This window comes from Chaetodon auriga, chromosome 12, assembly GCF_051107435.1.
Source record: "Chaetodon auriga isolate fChaAug3 chromosome 12, fChaAug3.hap1, whole genome shotgun sequence".
Taxonomy (NCBI): Eukaryota; Metazoa; Chordata; class Actinopteri; order Chaetodontiformes; family Chaetodontidae; genus Chaetodon; species Chaetodon auriga.
This window is the reverse complement of record NC_135085.1, coordinates 7405376-7427699: the sequence shown is the minus strand read 5'-3', so window position 1 is coordinate 7427699 and position 22324 is coordinate 7405376. Positions and strand designations below refer to the sequence as shown.

The 22324-nt window shown below is 43.8% G+C and overlaps 2 protein-coding genes across 3 annotated transcripts; one reads left to right on the top strand and one right to left on the bottom strand.

The window, feature by feature from the left end:
* Positions 1–678: 678 nt before the first annotated feature.
* On the bottom strand, positions 679–20593 carry acin1a (apoptotic chromatin condensation inducer 1a). 2 transcript variants are annotated; one of them, XM_076746054.1, is made up of 18 exons: positions 20423–20593; positions 18843–18908; positions 18556–18667; positions 18406–18461; positions 15323–18202; positions 13047–13202; positions 12700–12785; positions 8584–8641; positions 6496–6535; positions 5838–5980; positions 5580–5723; positions 5267–5462; positions 4204–4349; positions 3771–3878; positions 3550–3657; positions 3160–3466; positions 2186–2286; positions 679–2072 (listed from the first exon to the last, which is right to left on the bottom strand). In XM_076746054.1, exons 1-18 carry the CDS (start codon positions 20558–20560, stop codon positions 1692–1694), a joined length of 5226 nt encoding a protein of 1741 aa, XP_076602169.1. In that variant the 5' UTR covers positions 20561–20593; the 3' UTR covers positions 679–1691. The 2 variants fall into 2 exon arrangements, with proteins under 2 accessions (XP_076602169.1, XP_076602171.1); XM_076746056.1 differs by having other exon boundaries at positions 5838–5962.
* A 240-nt stretch (positions 20594–20833) lies between these two features.
* c12h14orf119 (chromosome 12 C14orf119 homolog) lies at positions 20834–22304 on the top strand. The gene is made up of 2 exons (XM_076745558.1): positions 20834–21576; positions 21675–22304. Exons 1-2 carry the CDS (start codon positions 21139–21141, stop codon positions 21846–21848), a joined length of 612 nt encoding a protein of 203 aa, XP_076601673.1. The 5' UTR covers positions 20834–21138; the 3' UTR covers positions 21849–22304.
* The last annotated feature ends 20 nt before the right edge of the window (positions 22305–22324 follow it).

The window sequence follows — 22324 nt, the reverse complement described above, 5'->3', positions numbered from 1 at the left end:
GTGTTCTTGGGCTGCCAGAGAGATGCCAGGGTGAAGGATTCACTGGTCCTCACAGAGGCCAGACACACAGAGTTGCATCAGGGCAGAAAAATGTTATGCTCAGCGACCATAGGGCTGTAATTACATAGGAGCACTGCTGAGCTCTGCAGGATGAACGTCAAGACCGGAGAGATGGTACAAGGGAAGAGGGCAAATACATGATTTACAGCAGATTTGGAGAAGGGAGGGGTGGGTAACGGAGGTAGATAATACAGAGGGTTAACATTACCAACTTGGAGGAAACCATCATTTTAAACAAATGAAAATGCCAGTCACCTTGTGGGCGTTGAGGGAAAGGGGGGTTTCCCGATATAAGAACAGTACAAATTGCTGTGAGATCAGTGGATCCTTATATAGCGTTTTCTTTTGTATTCTTAGTTTTAACTTGAATGCCTCAAGTCCTTTGCTTGCATGCCGTGACTGATGAGGGGCCAGGCCACAATGTGGTGTGACTGACACCTTGTGGACTCCATGTGTAACCGCAGATTTAAACTTGTAGAATGTGTACTTAGCTTGACCAAAGCCACTCCCACTAACTAGTAACAAGTTACATTTTTGATTCTTTGTCCCCAGAAGCACTGAAGGCATTACAATACAAACCCCATCAGCTGGGAGCTTGGAAAAGAAATGTCACAATAATTTCAAATTTCAATTTTTATTATTTGTACATTCACCACTGATAGGCGTACTCAAAGGAGAAATTAAAAAACAAAAACAAAGCTTGGTACTAAAATGATAAAATAATGATTAAAAAACAATATTAAAACCATTGGTGAGAAAACTCATAATGCAACCTCCCCTCTCAGGCCTGTATTGACACTACAGGATAAACAGAACTAGAGGGAGAGGAGGGAGGAGGAAGAATCAATGACAAGGACAAAATCATAACTTGTGTCAGGTGTGACAGACATAGATTCTCCCCCCACAGAATCATCTCATCTCTTAACTAAATCAAGGGAGAGAGGAACACTGCACTGCATTGCCTTAGTAGTTATTCCACACCTGTCCGAAAACACCCCAAGAGCTGCCTCATTTAAAGATTTGATTTTGAGTATCTTCTATATCTGTACAAAATGCCAAATACAGCTATTCCAATATTTTTCGATTTATGCAAGCTTCTGCACAGAGGGCTAAGTTTTCTCTTTAGGCAGGACCGGCAAGGAGAGCCTTGGACTACATGCAGCAACAAAAGGATTCCTCATCCAAATTGCAGAGCTGTTAAAATACTGAGGTGACGACAATTGATAGCAAATCATGATTGGCACCTACACTTTGGGGCAAATGGGGAACATTGGGGGAAATTATTAAAATAACCCAGTGTGCCATACTGCTATGCCGTCAAGACAAAAAAAAACAGAAAAACAAAAAAAAAAACAAAGAATAAAGAAGAGGCAAACATATAAAGAAAATATATCAAACTTTGACCGGAGCGAGACATACAGCACTCTGGGAAACAACACTGCAAAAAATCATGGTCCCCTTTAAGCATGACTGTGTGTAGGTGTAGATGTGCTTTAAAAAAGGTGACAATTTGAGAGATGGTGACGACATCAGTTGGTCCTCTGTTGGGTCTTAATTGTAACAAAGTACATGTAGTGAAAGGCAAATGGAAGAGGGTGGTCTCTAAGACAGTTCAATCAGCTGATTGGCCATTAACGCCGCCTTTCTCGTGGATCGCTGCGGCTGCGTGAGCGTCGCCCCCCACCTGCCCCGCTGCCCCCTGGCCTACGGTAGCCATCCCTGCGTTTGTCATTCTCCCTCTCCCTCTCCCTTTCCCTGTCCCTGTCCCTGTCTCTGTCCCTGTCCCTGTCTCTGTCTCTGTCCCGGTCTCTACCTCGGTCTCTGTCTCTTTCCCTCTCTCTGTCTCTGTCCTTGTCCTTCTCACCCTCACTCCGCTCTCCTGCCGTGCCGCCTCCAGCTTTCATCCTCTCCCTGCGCTCCTCTTCCTTCTTTTTCTCCTCCTCCTCCTGCTCCTTCCTCTTTTTCTCACGCTCCTTTGTCCGTTCTGCTTTGGCAGCTTCCCGCTGAACACACTAAAATGAAGAAAATGCACAGAGCAAGTCTTGAATAGGGTATCTAGGCCATGCACTTGAAAGTTATGCATTAAAATCATCAAGCAAAGACTATAAACTGGTTTGTGTCTCACCTGTTCGTCTGTAAGTGGAAGCCAGTATATACAAGGAGGTGCTTTAGTTTTGCGGAACAGATCATCAAGCAGCTTTGCAGGGGGATCCTCAGCCGTTTTCTCTACCAAAAAATACTAAATATTAGGGCTGCAACCATTATCAGCAATTCTGTTTGGAGTCAATTATTCAGCCAAAGCTAGGAAAATGCCGATCACACTTTCCAAAAGCCCACAGGGACATATTGAACTATCTGGTTATGTCTGACCAACAATCCAAAAACCCAAGATATTCGATTTATTATCACAAGACAAGACAAAAAACACAGGAAAACCTTCCGGTTAAGAGGGAGGAACCAATGAATGTTTAGCATTTGTGATTGAAAAAACATGAATGGATTGAATGAATCCATTACCTTGTGAACAACTGTTATATTTTCAAAATATTTCCAAATGAACTTTCCATTGACTGATAAAAGCCATATTTCCAACAAGCAGTTCAGTTCGGTATAACACTACAGACCACTGATTGGTCAGAGGCAACTAGAGCAACCACTCGTCTCATCTTATGTGCTGTGATGTAGGATTTCCAAACTCTTTTGTCTTGCTGCCGGCAGTCTTTTCTCAAACAAAGCTTCTCTCCTTCTTGCAGAGGAAAAGGTTAGCGGTAAATTGTCAATCTGGCTCTTAATGTATTATATAAGTTACATAGTGTCAGTTACTAAATGCTGCAGCTTCTCTAAACCAAGAAAAGTTGTGTCTGTTGTTTCCAACTGCTGCAAAAGTGAAGGAGGTTAGCCCTGCAGAGTACTGCAGTCTGCAGTGGAAATGCAGAACAGATCTTAGATACATGTAGGTATGCGTTTCAAGATTCTGTAATGCAAGGGTTTGGTAGAAATGTGGCTTAACTGATGAATTGTTTTGGCTCTACAGCATTAACCAATACTCCATGTTACCTAATGTACATACAGTATAAATACCACGGCTGCATCTCTTACCTTTCTTCTCAGTCTTCTTCTCCTTGCTCTTTCCCCTCTCCTTGCGTCGTCTCTCTCTGGAGCGCGACCTCCGAGGACCTCCCTCCTTCTCTTCTCCGGGTTTCCCAAATTCTCTGACCTTGTCACGATCCCACTCGCGCTCTGCTCGGGCCCTCTCCCGGCGCTCCATTTCACGCTCACGCTCAGCCCACTGGTCTCGCTCTGGGAGGAGAGAGGGCAGGCCTGATGTTCGACCGCGGCCGAAGCCAGGGCCCTGTTCCTCTCCACCGGGTCTGTCGGCTGCACCCAAGCCTTTGTGGAAGTCCAACTACAAAGCAGACATGTACTCAGACCACAGACAACTAAGCACTGTGGGTGGAAGAGAAAAACGGACTGATAACATGGTCTTACCTCATCTTGCTGGCAGAAGTCTACGCTCAGGACTTTTGGGTTGCTCTGAGGCCATTTCACTCCATGGAGAGCTGCCCGGGTAGCGACTGCTTCATCTGAGCTACAGTACTAAACACAGAGAGAAGAGGATAAGACACAGAAGAACCTTCCGCGGGCCAAAAGCAGCCTGATTCAGAGCTGCCGTCCTCTTTCAGAGAAAACACATGCTTGTAATAACTCACAGTGACATAGCAGTGAGACTTGATTTTGTCGATCCAGAAGCCCTCCTCCACCAGGGTGCCGGTTCTGCTGAGCAGTTCCTTCAGCTGCCCCAGAGTGAACGGCCTCACCTACACAAAAGTTTACAGAGCCTTTATCAAATGACTGCTTTACACAATTAATATTAGTCTGGGTCAAAATAACATGCATGCATACATTCAGAAACGCAATATGTATTCACATACAGTATATGTATAACTGTGGTGTACTGATATATACTGAGGCACAACAAGGGGCTGGGTCAGTTGCCTGCAATCAGAGACAACAATTCCACAAACACCCATGATCTCCATCAGTTACACCAGTTGTTTAGATGCTTTTTCCATCTATGCACCATTATCAAGTCACGTTAATGATGTACAGTTTGTAGAGGCAATCTGGACAGTGTTCTCTCACCAGGTTGCTGATGTGAACAATGCTGGAGACTTTGCCACGGGGTGGTGAGGGCTGCCGGGCTGTGCGAACAGGGTCATCGATTGTGATGGAAACTCCTGTTTTCTGCTGGCTGATGGAGCGACGAATGAGGGTGTCGCTGGGGGTCACTAGGATTAAAAACAACAGTTACATGGCGTCTCTTTTACTACACTGACACTATCTTCAGAATTCCTATAACGTGAACACATCTGAACTCTTAACTTACACTCTGAGAAATGATTCATGCAGTTAGTGATTACAGCTTAAAACAAGAACTTTTTCCACAAGTAAAAATATGCTACATGTACATGTTTTAGTTATCTGATAACTTATTTTAAGGAGATGATTAGTAGTGCATCTAGCACTACTGTGATTCAGGTTCGGTCAGCAACAGCTGCACGGGTTTGACCTCCATGACTAAACTTGTAAAAAATGTAGGTTACCACACATATTTCCATTTTAACTTGATGTTTAAGCCCTACAGTTATATTTTGGGGGGTTAAAGTTGGTTCCTTGATCCACAGTTGAAGGATATTTTAATCACATTACTCATTATTTGGCTTTACAACATTTATGAGAAGCATTTTTTCCATTTAGCAATCTGCTGCATAGTGTGCGATAGGTAGGCAGCTGGCACATTTGGTTAAGTTGGCAGTGAAATGGGTCTGTGGTCACCACGATTTCTGTTTGAAAACATTTTCATTGCCTTAATTTTACATTTTGGTAAGTATTCTAAGAAATTTTGCCAGACCTTTGGAAAGATTGATTAGTCAGCAACATGTTAAGAAAGCATCATTAATACAATCCAAATACAGTTTAAAACTCTTAGTTTGGGTTAAAACTCCTTCGGATTTTTCTATCCATGTATTGTTGGAACTGGGCATGGTGATGCTGTGTGCAGCTGAAGTTTCAAAAATTGTTCATGGTTTAAAAAACACATTTTGACACAATTTGGCACTGTTTTATAATATATCTTTAAAAAGATTCATGCAAATTGTTCATTTAAGTTGAACCAGTGTATAAAGACCATGGATGGATTTATTACCAGTGTTGATTTCTACATCATGGCTGGTATCTGATGGAGACTGGGTTTCCATGGCTTCAGGAAATGAGGTGTCCATCTTGTCGTCATGTTCCCTTGTTCTCTCTCTCTCTGCATGCATGTCATCCTCCTCCAACTCCTCATGTCTGCTCCTCTTTGCCTCTTTCTGTCCATTCTCCTGATTCTCTGAGTGCACCACCTGCCATAAAAGGAAGGCATCAATACAAGCAATTCTTCATTATGAGATTCATGTAACTTCACCCTTATGAGAAACACTTGAATTGTCAGTCAGGCAAAACAAGACCTGTTGACCAACCTGTGTGACAGTGCGTCGAATCTGAAGGTCCTGGTCAGAGCGCTCCCTCTCTTCATCCTCAGGGCCAGAAAGGACAGCTTCCTCCGGGTGCAGGTCCACTACGGCCTCCTGGCCGAGACACTGCCTAATGTCTGGGATCAGAGACTGAGGGCAAAGAACAAACACCATGCACAAGGTTAATAGGCCCGCTATGCTCGGCATACAAGACAGAAGCAGTACAGCACATTACTAGCAACCACAACATAATGTTGCAAATACCTTGAGTGAATCTGTAGTGATGCTAATGGAAGGTTTCTTGGCAGTGACAGCTGTGCTGGAGCCCCACCTCCTCTTGCGACCTGCAGCGGCCCCAGACTCCTGCTCGCCCTCTGCACTGCCAGTGCCTGGGGATGATTTAGTGCCTGGTAAGACGAGCAACAAAAAGCCTCACTGAGTCCTTAGGCACATAGCATATACAGCATAATCGTACATGACATGACAAATCCAAGCACCCAACACATTGTTCTGGCTAGCGTTGAAATAAGAGCAGTATGAGTAACTTCATTACTTAAGATCAAAGCTTCGTTCAATCCACACACCTACATACAGCAGGTGTTTCCAACGGGTGATTATTGCTGTTTTACTACGTGCTTACAATGTGGAGATGTGATGTGAAGATGACATGATCTGATGATGTGCACTGCAAAATGTTCCCCACTTTGCAAAGAGACAATAGCGAGAATAACGAAAATGACGAATTAATGTTTCAGTGAGCTATATAACAGCTGTTTCTGGATAACCAAAAAGGATCTCAGTCTTTAACATAAATGTGTTTCTCTGTCATAACACTGTCAGACACTTAGAATCTGAGCCTGTCAATTGCAAAAACAAGTATTTTTAGTGGATAAACATTGACAAATCGGGAAGGTGTACTCACTGCTAAGAGAGATCTTTCGAGCTGAAAAGGCCTTCGGTGTCTGAAACACAAGATAACAACAACCCAATAGAAATGGGAGAGGTGAGAGGCAGACACCACGGGTGGAGACAAATGGTGAAGGACAGGTTGGAGGAAAGGTGGAACAATAACAGGAAGGGGGACAAGTAGGGACTGAGAAAGTGAATGATAGAAACTGCTGTCTTTTTCAATATCAAGTCTACTGAATGGCACCAAGCTGTGGTTTTCTACTGCACTGGTAATTAATTGCATACCATTAACAACTATTTGATGATCTACACCTATATATTGCTTAATATTACTTATTTTTGCAGACTACACAGTAGTTGCAGTCTCTATCATACAAACAAGGATCTGGTGGAAATACTGCAGTTTAAATTGTTATTTTAAAACGTTGTGTCAGAATAGACACATTATCTCCAATCAGCTTCACAGAAGTGGAAGTCCACAAGGAAAGAATAAAGGTTATAAAACAGATGTTGAGAACCATTTTGTTTAAACTGCAGTAGCCACAATTACAATAAACATTTTTGTAAAAAATGCTGCTTCTCCCGGCAAAGACTACAGAGAGTATGACTGAAACTAAGCATGTTCAAAATAACTGTATGAATTAAAACATCAAGTAAATGTCTACTTATTCCCTGGTACCACTGACACCTGATCCTTACTGGTTTGGATATGGCCCAATCACGACTGCATGTACTGTATCTAGGCAACAAGGGTCCAATCAAAGGTGGCTGAGATGTTTGGATGGAAATCTGAAAGTTGGTTGGCTGGCAGGATGGGTTCAATAGTTCATTGGGGTAGGGGCTTTGAACTGCTTTTAGCCAAATCCGTCATCCTCAGGTGCGCTGGCATTAGTCCTTTCAAAAATGTGGCAGGCTCTTATAACAACAGACAGGAACCATGAGTCCATTGAGTTGGAGATCAGATGTTTAACGTTGTCAACAGTCACTGTGCACCCAAAGCCAAAATTTTGATTCTAATGTTCAGTGGTGTTTAGGGCACAGTAAATTCATACACAGTCACAGTGTAGAAAAAATCTGGCAATGGCTGGTGTAGACAGGCACCCAAACGGTAAGTCCGTCTTCAGTTCAAATAAAAACTGTCAAGCCCACTGTGTCCAGAAAAAAGCTCTTGTGAAAACTCATTTAATATCCAGTGAGGGTGTTTGCTGGAGAAATCTGAATCCCATTCCAAGAGATGAACAAACTCCAAATTGTCCTTTGTCAAGCACGTTATAGTTCATGAACTGCATTAAATGACGTGTCCATAATATCCAACATTTCTTTGCAAGAGGGTTATAAATGTCTCATAGGGAAACAATCTTAAAACTACTCAGTTGTCGGAAGGGTTTCACAGCAGCCTTGATTTGATGTGAGCACACATCCTAGCTTGTCTCTTCTCCATGTTGATTTTAAGGGCACATGGGCAGATTGGTGGATAAAGGCAAAGAGTGGTGGGCCTAGCCAACCCCTTCTTTGAATGTTCTCGTCCAATCAATAGCTCCTGCAAGCCATATCCATGACAATGAGGCAGCCTTTGTTGCCAGGGGTGTCCCTCTGCAGTGCAGCCTTGGGGGCTTATCTGTGGTCAACTCTGGATTCTTGGGGAGAGTGGAACAGGTGCAGCAGTAGCAGTAGTAGTAGAAGTAGTGGTAGTGGCAGAGGTAGTATGCAGGTACCAAGAGGGGCAATGGAAGAGGCATGAGCACCTTTATAACAAAGCAATCATTTGGGGTTTAAACATCAGCCACAGTGAGAAAACACCCTTGCTGTTTTTGCCTATGAAAGTGCCAACAAAGGTTTTACAAACTGCCAAACTAAAAACATGTACTTTCCTACACACATTCTACCACTTGTGTAAAGGGCTCATTAGGTCATCTATTGGAAGTATCTTTAAAATGTAAAAAGAACATAGACATATAATTACATGTATCCAGGCTAATATAAACTATGTGTAAATCAAAGAGATTCAACTATAAAGGCTCAAATGAGTCCATCCATCTAAGTCCTCAGCTACCAACAGCCATGAGGACCGAGATGATTCATGGTCCTTCAGGTGCCTTACCTCCTCGCTGGTCTCTGGAAGCTTCTCTGGCTCTTCCATGACAGTCTCCTTCACCTGCCTGTGTAGCGTGAAAAACACATCAGCAGAAAAGAGGGAATGGATGAGCAGACCATTAGGATGAAGAGTGGGGAAAAAAGTATTTTTAAAAATTAGGTAATGAAAAAATCAAACCTTGACAAATGCAACAGCATACATTCATAGTTTAAAGTTTATTACGTCAATACCAAAGTCAGATTTATGAATAATTAAAACGTGAGAATGGCAATGCATATGCCCTCTAAAAATAACGGTATGTATTAAAAATCATTAATAACCTATTAACCTTATCTCATTACGTGAAGCACATGTAACTAAACCTGAACATGCAAAGGCACTGTTTTATATTTAACTACAACAGTTATGGAATAAACTAAGGATCCCTTAACACTAATATCAATTTCCTATTAAAGAACCAAAAGGCAGCATTAAAAAAAATCTCAGCAGTGGAAACTATTCCGCTGAGACCAACAGCAGCCATGTGATGCTAAAACTGCGCCTTAAACGCATCTCACGCTGCTGACCACGGTCACTTCGTCGTTTCATAAACACGTTGCTCTTAATTTTTGAACGGGGGTCAAAGAACTGAGCCGAGGAGAGGAGTCAAAGAATGCAGAGCCACCGCAGTCCTCCTTCAGACGTGCCGTGTCCGTCCAGACCAAACCAAACGCTCCACTACAGCTACACAATACCTGACAAATGAGCGCGCGCCCCGCGTTCTCATGGCATCCTCATGCGCGCACACGTGCACACGTCTGCTCATTGAGACTTACATTAAGTTGGGGGAACTTCACGGCCAACAGACAAACTGCTCGGTGGAAACGCGGCATACAGGTTGCGGCTGCTGCGAAAATGACTGCGTCGCAACGAGCTCTCTCTCTCCCCTCCCCCCTACCCTCCTCTCACCAGAGACTACTCCTGTCTGACCGCGTTCATGTCCGTACCGGCTATCAACCAAAACCAGCACCGGAAAAAGCCTCGCCTGCTGTTTAGCTGAGCCGCTGTATGGAAAACCATAGGCCGGCATCGGCAGCTAAAGCCATCGACGGAGCACAGCCATGTTGCTACGGACGGAAAAAAAAGAAAAAAAAAATATCGTGTATAGAAAGGACCCGCATCATCTCAGCCACACCGGCCTAAAGGTAGTCTCATCAATCGCCTGATGGGAAATTTAATACACATACCTGTCAACATTTGGATTAGAAAATATGAGAGATTTTCCGACGCCCCGCCCTGGGCCGCCCCTACCTCTGTCCACATCCTTACATTTAGACAAGGGGACACGCAGTGAATCTTAAAATCACCACTAGGCAACCACTTGCTTTAAAATAACAGCAACAAGGATTGTGTTAACTACATTGAGAGGCTACAATTAGGTAGTCAGATTCAGATACCAGGTTAAAGTTAAATGATTTGAACATCCCTGCATTATGTGAATGAAAACACGAAAGAGCATATAAATTCAGCACTTCCTTTGTTCATGTACTACTTGAAGAATACTGACATATCCCTTACACAATTGTGAATTTCAGAGAGGCTACTGGCAAGTGAGACAATTGATAGAAGAGGGTGATTATGAAAATGGATGAAAGAGAGTATGAACACCCAGGTGTGTTTCTGCACCTCTTAGGCACACTTATGCTTTGTAACTTTTGTCCCCATGTGATACACTCAGTTACATGTGGCATATTTTACAAAAACACAACTTTGACTGAAGTTGCTCTTTATTAGGGTGAGCCTCCTCCCACTTGGTGAGATACTTGCCCAAACCTTTTAGTAGGTACTCCACCCCTCTCACGTTCATCCTTCTTGCCCTTGTTCATCTTTTTGTTTTCTTGGTGCATGCCATTTGAGTAAATAACTTCTCATCAATGGATGTTACGGCTAATGTTCTACATACTGTCACATACTGTGCTGGACGGATGGAGGGCCGGAAGTGATTTTCTGCATAGGAAGCATTATAACATGCACTCAAAATGCCAATGTTTTGCATTGTTTGTGGTTCAAACCAAGAAACCAGGATCAGCTTGTATTACGTACTAAAAGCTGTTTTTCATAAGGGTGAAAATGCAAGAAATTGACCAAAAAAACGCCAGAAAAAATAGTTTGTTAACTGTCTACAGTCCAGAGGAGTCCAGTCATATAATGGTAGAAATGGTGTAATATTAGCTATCCCTTTAAATCTATGGTGATAGATTTAAAGTAATAGCTTCTAGCAACACAACTTGTTAAATCAGTGCTAACAGTTTCACATAAGACAGATGAACATAAATAATGTGCCCTGTCTTACTTCGCAACAAACCACGTCTTTAGTGGTGTTTCACTCGACCTTTCCGAGTGGTTAAACTAGCAAACAACTGTAACGTAAATGTCGACATTCAGCACTGCTGCACTGAATGTTTGTTGCACGGTTAATCCACTGGACAAGAAAAACTACTCATCCAACCAAAAACCAAACAACTCTCATCCCAGAGCACCTTGGTACAGGGGTTGTGGACCCAACCATACTTTTGTCTGCTTTATTTGTTTCTCGAGCAGACCGACGTCTGAATGAGCAGGTAGTTGGTTATATCTACTGCCTCAATAACAGCAAATATTTCAGTTCAGTTGAAAAAGTGCTCCTCTTCATTACATAAGGGTCACATCCAAAATCATTATCTGATGTTCTGTTTATACCTCTCTCTGGACTGGATCGCCAGTCAGTCTTCATCTTCCCAAGAGAAGACAATATTTCATGGTGAAATAAAGGCTTATAGGGAGCTGATCTAAATGCCGATAGTGCTGTCTATAGCCACTACACTGTGCAATCAACATTTACTCATAATGATGCATTAAAGGTCCAGTGTGTTGGATTTCCTCACTTCAACCTCCCCTAAAGTGGTCGCTAATAATGCAAAAGATACTCTTTCGAGCCAGTGTTTGGTACGTCCGCTCCAGGCTATTGTAGAAACAAGGCGATACAACATGGCAGACCCCATGAAAGCCTTGATTTAAGTCGACTGTCTCTTCTGCCTGCCTCACTCTGATCATTGCAGTGGCTCACATGCCTTGTGCTTGTGCTTATTTTTCTGATAAGCCTGGTGTAGCTTTGATGCAGCGTGTCAACAATATATATTCCAGCAACTTTTTCACCAAGGGCTTCATGTAAAGCTGCACTAAACTGTAATACACACATGATTATGTATTCACTAAAATTCTGCACAAGCAAATTTCAAGGAATAAAGTCAAGAGAGTGCAACAACATTTCACGTTTTGAGTAATCATAACTGTTCTTCAACTCATCAAGGAATTTGATTGCTCTTCCCACCGTATATAACATTTAGGTTATTTCATTGAATTCATTTGTTTCCTCTGTACATATACACAGTGTGACATTTAATTATCTGGTATTTCTGGTGGAGTGGAAGTATGTAACAGTGAGCTGCACAAATACGTCTATGCTTCATCTTGAAAAGCAGCAGTAGAAATAAGTCCAGCAATGTCACTGTTTATCTGCAACATTTCTTTTCAGGGTTCTTTTTAAGCCCTTTTTAATCTTGCCTTTGGTTGACATTTCCATGGCAAGTTTTGACATTTCACCTGCTTTCAACTTCTGTAGTACAGATGTGTCATGTGTCATTAAACCTGCAGTTTGGGAATTTTACATATAAATGAGCATCAGTTACTTTCAAGCCCTTGCCGAACAAGTTTACAAAATGTTGATTAAACCTATCACTGCCAGATAAATCTCTCTGTATTTCCCAGTATACCAGAGTTTGTAAATAGCAATGAGAGCTGACAGGGGGAAAATCTGTAGATAGAGATTAGGCCAACCCAACTAGGAGTATGGCGGAGCGCATCGTGTCATAAGCGAGATGACAGTGTTCATGTAATTACTGTCACTGCCAGAAGGGGGGAGACAAACGTCCGGCACCGCAGGTTTAAAGAATGCACTGCTGGCCACACAGAAGACACCCTGTTCACAGCATGCAGACTTAAGTGTTGTAATGGCACAGATTCATTAACCTGTGTGAGTAAATCTAACACACACACACACACACACACACACACGTTTCAATATACCAAGACTTAAAAGCAGACCTTTGTTTGTCCTTTTCCTCCTCTCCCTCGCTGCCCTTTCTCTTCCTTTGTGTCTCATCTCTGGTTGGTGCTTCACTGAACGGTTTCTGGGGATTTAAAAGGGCAGGAAATAGAGTAAAATGAAAGAATATAATGTGTGTCAAAGTTGCTGAAGTAGTTACAGTAATACCACCAAAGGCAAAATAAATGCAAGATATAAAGCCATCATGAGATGGGTCTGTAGTATAACTTGATTTTAGCTATATCCATTTTCTTCAGAATTGCAATTCTTAGGTAAGATGTGGATGCATGTGGTTGTCACAGATGTTATAAAAATCTGGTGGTGTGTTAATTTATGACCAGCTGACCTTGGGGTGAATGTCTCCATCAGCAGTTGTGTCACTGTTCTGTACAGGCACCTCTCTTTTGCAAGGAGTTGCTTCTGGAGTTTCCTTTAAACCTTCAGCCTGAGCCTCTAATGGAACCCGGTGCTGTGGTGAGGAATCTCGTTCAGGTTTCCCTTCCTAACAGACAACAGAGCAACATATTATGTTATACAACAATTTATGTTACAAGCACTGGTTCTCAAGTCAGATTAGCAATCTAAAGGAATATTGACATTGATCTTGATCAGTCTTGTACACAGACACTGCACCTGTGCATGGCTCTGACTACATGGATGTAGTATGTAGCATGCGTGTGCGTGTGTGTGTGTGTGTGTGTGTGTGTGTGTACACATATTCACAAACCCCAGGGCTGAATAGCTTAACTCTCCTTGTAACTAGCTTCTTTGTTATTATATCTTTTCATTTTACCTTTAAAAGGAGCAGAGAATCTAAAACTCTTGTATATTCTAAAAGCCAAGAAATGTTTGGTATGTATCAACAGTAGCTTTGTGGTGCATTCAGACATGGATACAAGAGGCAAGACAAAGATCATTGCACTTGACACTTTATACATACACTCTGGGGCCATTTCCAGAGTTTCAAAACTCCCACAAATGCCCATTGTGGGCCACAAAAGTTCTTCCTTTCTGCAAATGTCTTCTGACAGGCAAGAGTGCTAAACCAATAGCACATTTGGGCATTATCGTTACACAACCCTGACTCCAAAAAAGCTGGGACGTTGTGTAAAACGTGACAGAATGTGATCATTTTATCATGCTTTTTGACATATACTCAATTGAAACTGCACCAAGACAATATATTTTACATTTAAACTCATCAGCTTCATATATATATATATATATATATATATATATATATATAATATAATATTATAATATTTGCTTATTCTGAATTTGAGGCCAGCAACACATTTCAAACAAGTTGGGACAGGAGCAACTAAAGACTTGAGAAAGATGTGGAATGCTCCAAAAACACCTGATTGCTAACAGGTGATAGTATCATGATTGGGCATGAAAAGGGCTCAGTCGATCACAAGCAAGGATGGAGCGAGGTTGACCACTTTGTGAACACATGATTATACAAAGGATATTACTGCATGGGCTAAGGGGCACTTCCATTGTCGGTAAACACAAATTGTTCGCTATTGATTGCACTCTGCTTGTCTGTTTGACAGTGTCCCAACCTTTTTGTTATCAAGGCTATACTGAACAATTTCCGTAACCATAACCTTGAATATTCCAAGGTGAAATTATTGCAAATCAAATATTACCTTTCAAAAAAAGCTGTAAAGGTACTTACTTATACAAGCACTGGTAAATGTAACACGATACATCGTCATATCACGCAGCCCCACTTCCTTATATTTATATGTCTGAATGTACTGTTATACACCAACATTTGTTTGTCTCAGCAAATGAAAGTAGCAAACTATAACGGGGCATCTGTTGTGATAATGTTGTGACAGAGTGATTTTAAACAAATATTGATAAGTACGGCAAGATTATGCATAGCTGAATGCCATGGTGCTTAAAACTTCAGAGACAGGGGTCCATCATGAGTGAATACATGTTGCTATAACACTGCAACATGATTGCACATAACGTCACTTCACTCTTTTGTTGTGGCACCAATTGCAGAAGGAGGGCAGGAAGTGATTTTCTGCATAGGAAGCACAGTAACACACACACTCAAAATGCTGATACAGTTACAGTTGCTCAAACTAATCAAACTGGGAAACCACAAGGAGCTTTTATTGAGTACTGAAATGAAAACTGCAGAAGAAATGGCTTGTTAACCATCTACGGCCAGGACAAGCCATGTCAGATAATAGTAAGAAATGGTGGAACATAAGCTATAAATTTAATGTTCTAAATGTATGGTGATGGATTTAAAGTAACAGCCTGTTAAATCAGGGTTAACAATTTCTCATAAGACAGGTGAACGTAAATAACGTACCCTGCCATGCAACTGCAATGGACTGCAATGACTTCTCCGTCTTGTTTAGCGATGATCCACGTCTTTAGTGGCATTTCACCGGACCAAACAACTGCAATGTAGTAAGAACTTTCCTCCATCTCTGCATTGAAGTTTACACTTCCTTCCCTCCATCTGAATTTAACGTCATGTGACTTCAAACAACCTGTACCTGACAGAGGCTGTTCCTGTTGTATGGAAAACACAAGGTGCAGGCACTGCATGTCAGGGACAGAGAGACGAGTTCCTTTTAGACCACTTACCCTTCTACCTCTTGAAGCAGAGCAGGTTTTCTCTTGAGAAGATGTGGATGAGTCAGAGGAGCGAGATGATGAGGATCCAGAGTCCGATTCTGAGGAAGAGGAATCATCAGACGAGGATCTTTTTCTTACTTGTTTTTCTTCCTTCTTTGCATCTCTTCCCTTCCGTTGTGCAGCATTTGGACTTGAGGAACCCTTGCCTTCATGCACTTCTTTTCCTTTTTTGGTGGATTCCTTGGCAACCTGTTCCATCTTAAGTGAATCTGCTTTTTCACTGTCCTCCGATACGAGGCTTGTGGCTTTTTTGGGACTCTGGATCAGTGTGGTGCCAACAGCAGTTTCCCTCTCAGACTGGGTCCCCACAGCTCCTGGCGGCCCAGCAACAACCTCCAGTTTTGTCTGCATCCGTGGACCTTCCTCCTCAGTGGAGGGCTGGTGTCCTTCGTGCGGTCGCTCCCCAACACTGGTGAGGGAGGAGACAGATGACGCCCGAGGCTGGGGGGTATCAGAGAAGCTACGGGGCTGCTTGATAACCATGGATGTTGAGGAATACTGAGGCTGAATTTGGGAGTCCCTCAAGAACCGGAACTTCTTGAATGAAGACTGAGGCGACAGGGGTGTTGGTGACATGGGTGCACTGGATTCTGCTACTTCACTCCGGGACATTGGAACATGGACATCTTCCTGCTCTCCTGCATCAGCTGATGACTTTCTACCTGGTCCTGTAGAGAGGGGGGGAGGAGTGGGCAGGGGGGTGAGACCAATCTCACGGCCACGTTTGGATGGAGGGAGGTGACTCTCCCTCTCCTTTTCAGCCATCCTAGCCCTCTCTTTCTCCTGCTCTAAGGCCCTCTCCTGCTGCTCCTTCTCTTTCTGCATGGCTTTCTCCTTTTCTACCCTTTCCCGTTCGAGAGCCCTCTCTTTCTCCTTCCGCTCCATCTCTGCTCGCTCCCTTTCAAGTTTCTCCTGCTCTAGAGCTTTCTCCCTCTCCAGCCTGTCTTTCCTCTCCTTCTCTGCTCTTTCTTTCTCCATCCTCTCCTGTTCCAAAGCTGCCTCTCTCTCCATCCTCTCTTGTTCCTCCCTCTCTCGTTCCAAGGCTTCCCTCTCTATCCTCTCTTGCTCCAATGCTTTCTCTCTCTCAATTCTCTCCTTTTCCTTCCTCTCTAGCTCTAACCTCTGTTGTTCTAGGGCTCTCTCCCTCTCCAACCTTTCTTGCTCTAGAGCTTTTTCTCTCTCAATTCTCTCTCGCTCTATGGCTTTCTCTCTTTCTAGTCTCTCTTGCTCCAGGACTCTCTCCCTTTCTAGTCTCTCTTGCTCCAAGGCTCTCTCTCTTTCTAGTCTCTCTTGCTCCAAGGCTTTCTCTCTCTCTATTCTTTCTTGCTCCAAGGCTTTCTCTCGTTGCAACCTTTCCTGCTCCAAAGCCCTTTCTCTCTCAATCCTCTCCTTCTCCTTTCTCTCAGCCTCCAAAGCCCTTTCTCTCTCAATCCTCTCCTTCTCCTTTCTCTCAGCCTCCAGAGCTCTTTCTCTCTCTAACCTCTCTTGCTCAAGAATCCTTTCTCTCTTCCTTGCTAGCTCCATTGCTCTCTCCATTTCTTCTCTCTCTCGCTTCTCCCTCTCCTCTTTTTCTCTCTGCAGACGTTCTTGCTCCAGGGCCCTCTGCCTCTCAAGCTCCTGCTGCCTCTCAAGCTCCAGGGCCCTCTCTCGTGCTAAGGCTTGCTCTCGCTCTTCCCTCTCTTTAGCCAAAGCTAGTTCCCTCTCCTGCCTCTCTCGTTCTAGAGCAAGTTCCCTCTCCAGCTGCAAAGCCTTTTCTCGTTCTTCTCTTTCTATGGCCTGTTGTCGTTCAATTCTCTCTTTCTCCAGAGCTCTCTCTCTTTCCTCCCTCTCCAGTGCAAGAGCTCGTTCCCGCTCTTCCTCCATTGCTCTTTCTAACTCAAGTTTTCTCTGCTTCTCTTGCCTTTCAAGCTCTAGGGCCATTTCTCTTTCTACCCCAATGTCCCTCTGTCTGTCCCTCTCTTCTGTTGCAGTGGCCTTGAGCACACTCACAGGTACTTGAATATGGGCCGAATGTGATGCTGTGACACCCTGGTTAGTGCCTGGAATCATGGGAAATGGCACATGGCCTGCCGTGTTGGCTGTGTGAGTGATAGCAGATACCAGACCATCTGGTGGTCCTCTGCCAGGTAATGATGTCGTCGAGGGAGAACTGTTGTCCTGCCTATCGCCTTCCCCATCACCACTGTGCCAACCTGCTCCCGAGAAAGCACCTTCTGATGCCATCTTGCGTGCCAGAAGGGTCAGTGGGCCGGGCTTGCGCTCAGCACTCCTCTGTGGTTCTGGGCTGCTACTGCGACTGCCGCTGCTGGAGGAACCAGAGCTGGAGGTACTAGGTGAGCGCCTAGCTGGGGCTACATCTGGACTAGGGGGGCTCTGTTTAGGGGTGTCAGGCAAGGGGAAGGATAATTCTGGAGGTGGGGAGGGAGGAGGCGTTGGCTGGCGGAGTTGAGGGGACAAAAGAGAAGGCATGTGTTGCTGCTGTGGTTGACAGGATGCTCCAGACCTCTCTCTCGTCGTGGGCACTCTGGCCGGCTCTCTGAGGCTTCTCCTCCGAGCGACGTTGTCCCAATCATCGTCGTCACCATCCTCTTCGCCATCCTCACTATCCTCATCATCGCTGTCAGCAGCAACTTCATTGGATGCAGAACCCCTCTCTGGTCGCTGCTCACCACCAGGAACGCGCATGGCCACGGAACCAGAAGCAGGAGGACCAGGCATGTCAGGCTCCAGGTTCCGGTTAGCCTCTCCCTCATTCACTGCACCAAACAATCCCTCTCCACCAGAGGGGCCAGGTGGCTTGTGCTGCTCAGCCAATGCTGGTGTAACATCCTGATGAGGACAGAAGGAGAAGTGAGACTTATTTTGTCATAAGTAATGTGCCAATTTTTTTCCATGTAAACAATGTGGCACCATTCTTACCAGCAAGTTCCTTTCAAATGTGCAACATCTATTGGAGCACAGAGAATCTCCAGACAAAAAGATTAGAAAATGTTACCGATTGCAACAGGTAAGAAATAAAAGCGATGTCTGACCTGAGCCTGAGGAGGGCATGAGGTACTGTTATTAACTTCTGTGTGGTCCTCTTGCTCTGTTGACAAAAGACAGATAAATAAAATCACACAAATGTATTGTATAATGACCCGAGGTGTGTACAGTTACTTTTTGATTCTATTAACACTTACCATTTGTTTCATATGCTTCACGAGCCTCTCTCTCCAGACGCTGCCTCAGGAGCTCCTGTTGTTTAGCCAGATACTGCTTGATAAAGCTGTTCTGGCTCATTTCCTCACCAATCTAAATACAGAGAGACCACATTAAAAATTGAATTTGAGCCTCCAATGCCAATCGTGCATACTTTTTGCAGACACTAATGAGAAATTGTGCTAATGTGCATTTTGTCATTTATACTTTGTAATTACATGGGAAGGGGCTTCAGTTGTTGAAACTAATGCATCTTTGAGACACTTACCTGTGAGTTTGGCTGCAGTCCAACGTGAGCGGTGGAGGTTCTCTGCAGATTCTCCAGCATGAGAGCCTGGTATTAAGAAAAGACATTATTCAATTGATATCAATAGCAGGGAGGTATTTTTTCAGGGCTGTTGGACTTGGCACTGGTGGTAAATATCTGGGTTGGTTATAAGAACCTGGTTACTGTGCACCGCTCTGTCTTTGATACAGCTAAAATCGAGAGCAACCAGAAACTTGTGAAGAAAGAGAGGAGGATAGCGTACAACCGAGTTCTCTAGTCAGAAGTAACATGGCAAAAGTCATTAGGGTCAATCAGACCCTAGTGAGCAAGACAACTCACAGGCTGTGGCGGAAAGCAGACCGGACAGAGTTGCAAGCAAGGGCTGCCAGACCCAACATGGTTTAAACTTTACAATTGTTTAACAAACCATGCAGCACCCTCCTAACCTGCTGCTTCTACTGCTTCACCCTGCATGCATACAAAAAATATACGCAAAAACACTTCTTAAAGTACAATAAAGGTAATCTTCTTGGACAATGACAAGCAGCAAAGCAAACAACACGCAATTCCTAATATAACCTATACTGAAAATGTGACCATTTGAGATCAGTGGCTTGCTTTTAGTGCCAGAAGGTCTACACTGTATACAACTGTGTTATAACTTGCATAATTTAAGCGGGATTTTTCATGTGCCTACGATGGTAACGGACAGTGTCGTAACATGTTTCGTTATATCGTACGTTATAGCTAAATAACACAGTGTTCACATTCCACATGTAAGATCAGGATGATATCGCTACATTGGGACGATAAACGTTTAACATGGAAAAGCCAAATGTCAACAGCACTTGCTGCTTTCGTGGCGCAATAAACTGTGATTTATCAGGCCAAGTTATCCAGTTTAAAAAAGAATAAAGAAAGAAAATAATGGCCCGACTTTCATGGCGAAGTAGATAAGGATAAATACCAGCCGCAATGTAAACAAACTGGCTCGTTCTGGACATACGGCAGCTCGTGGGCCTGGGCTACATTTCCAAGCCAAAGTATTCCAAAATTTAGCGGAATACAACGAAATTTGGCAGGTCACAGGCGGTGCGTTAACGTTGCCTTAAATGACATTTGAAATCAAATGATAAAAGTTGTCTCGCTACTGAATAACCGGTGTAACGTTAACCTCCCGGCTCAACTCATGCACACCAACAGCACTTGGGACAAACATCGTTAAAGGAACACAGCAACAAGCCAGGCCACCGCTCAAGTCACAGCGTTAGCCAGGGGAGCTAACGCGCTAACAGGACAACATCACCCGACACACACTTTGAGATTAGCCACTAAGTTTATTGAACTCACGCTCTTGCTACGGTTGGTATATTTCTGCACACCGAAAAGACTGCTGAATTACAATATAGTGCACATATATGCATTTTTCAGCTGAGTAGTGGTCGTTAACCTCGACAACTCTACTACGCTGCTCGGCAGTAACGATACTCAGTTGTCGGCCCTCGAGAGAGCATCAGCCCGTCTCATCGTTAACGCTAGCTCGCAGCAACTGTGGTCCGGTATTTCGCAGCAAAACTCACCCCCTTGAGTCTTTTAATGAGAGCATTCTTTTGCCCGCTTTTCGAGAGTCCTCTCTCCTCAAGTGCAGCTTTTAAATCCGCTACTCGAAGGGACTGGAGCGGTCTCCCGTCTAGGGTAACGTCTTCGAGATCCGCCATTTTCCGTTCCTCTAGTTCCCATCGAGAGCGACGAGCAACGCCTTCCTCCACCCAGCGTCATCGTCAACGACTTCCCCCTAATCAAATATCAAATAAATAAAACGTTTCTCAATATTTAAATCCAAAATACACAAAATTAACGTTCAACGCCATTGCATTTATATATTTTACATTTTATTAACAAATTACCGTTGTAATGCTTTTACTCAGTCAGGATCAATCTTTGCGCAAAATCTGCGCAAGCTTGATTTCCAACACAACACGCCTGCGCTCACTTCCTGTCCAATACTGTTAGAAAGCTTAGCGCGACTCTCGTGCAACGTTGCTGCACTTCAGTTATGCCGACAAGAAGGTAATTTACGTCAGGTAACATGGAAAGTCACAAATATTTACGTTAAAAGCAGTTTACGCCGGTTTTAAATTCAGACTCCGATAGTCTGGCAGTGTTGTTTATAAGCTAAGCTACATGTTAACGTTACCCAGACCGACGTCTCTCCCAGCAGCTGGCATTGAGGATTAATTTACAGCAGAGGAATAGCTGGCTTCTCTCGGGCAGAAACAACCCTGTATATCCAAAGATGTCGTGGTTTAATCATGTCAGTCAAGGCCCAAATCAGCAACAACAACAGTCCACTGACAGCCACAGACTGACAGCCACAGACGCACCGTGTAGCACCCACAACTCCAAGCTCAGAGGTCCGACAGATGGATCACCGACCATGGCAACACAACACTGGACCGGCTGCTCCACTCCCAGCCCGGAGGACTTTCCATCAGCTCCACAGGGTGTAGTCAGCCCTCCCAGTCTTGAGAAGCTGTCTTGCTCTTCACCGAATGCAGGTCAGATGAGAGACCCTGAGCCCATCTCGTATGTCAGCCTCCAGGAGCAGCGTTGCGTCCTGAGCTGGTTTCAGGGCTGGACCGGCACTCAGAGGGAACGGTTCTTGCAGGACCTCCTGGGGAAAGCTGTGCCTGGAAAAGTGTGCACCCTCCTCGATTCACTGAGTACTCTTCAGGTACTTTCTGCACTGCCACTTAGTAACAGATAACCTCAGAGAGTAACGTGATGTCATTTAACATTAACAGCTGATTTCTCTTTCTGTGCCCTGACAAGGTTAAAGACAGACTGCCCAACATCTTTGAGTGCCAGCTGCGCCTGTGGACCCAGTGGTTTGAGTCTTGGGGAGAAGAGGAGAGGAATCATTTCCTGCATATGCTGGAAGAGTGTGACCCAGTGTTTGTCGCCCACTTTTACAGGAGCGTGGCCGGTACAGCAGGAAGAGACTGAGCAGTGTTCCCAGTGTGATGGAAAAGCAAGTGATGATAGCGAAATGTGTCAAAGAGGTGACATGTAGTGGGAAATGTGTATTAGATCTGGGATAGTTCTCTTGAGAGAAATGTTTGTTTAACTGTGATGGGATTTATTATTGAAGGTCAACCGTTTCATTGTAAGAACATGAGTGTTTGTTCAATATAAGCTGTTTCTATTCTGCTTCCTACGCCGTTTTCTCTAGGGCTGCATCACACATTATACCACTTTTCTATAAAGTTCATATCTTTTTGCTCAATGCTTTCATCATGGGCTAAACTCTGCCATTTAGGGACCCAATGGCATAAACTTTAAATAAACAGGTGGCTGTAGGGCAATTAAACTTACAGGCTTTGTCTAAGAAACACCTGGAATGACATGGACAAGAGGACAAAGCCTTTTTCAATCACAGAATAAACAAAATGCATTCTTGTATATTTGCTGTTGTTTTATTG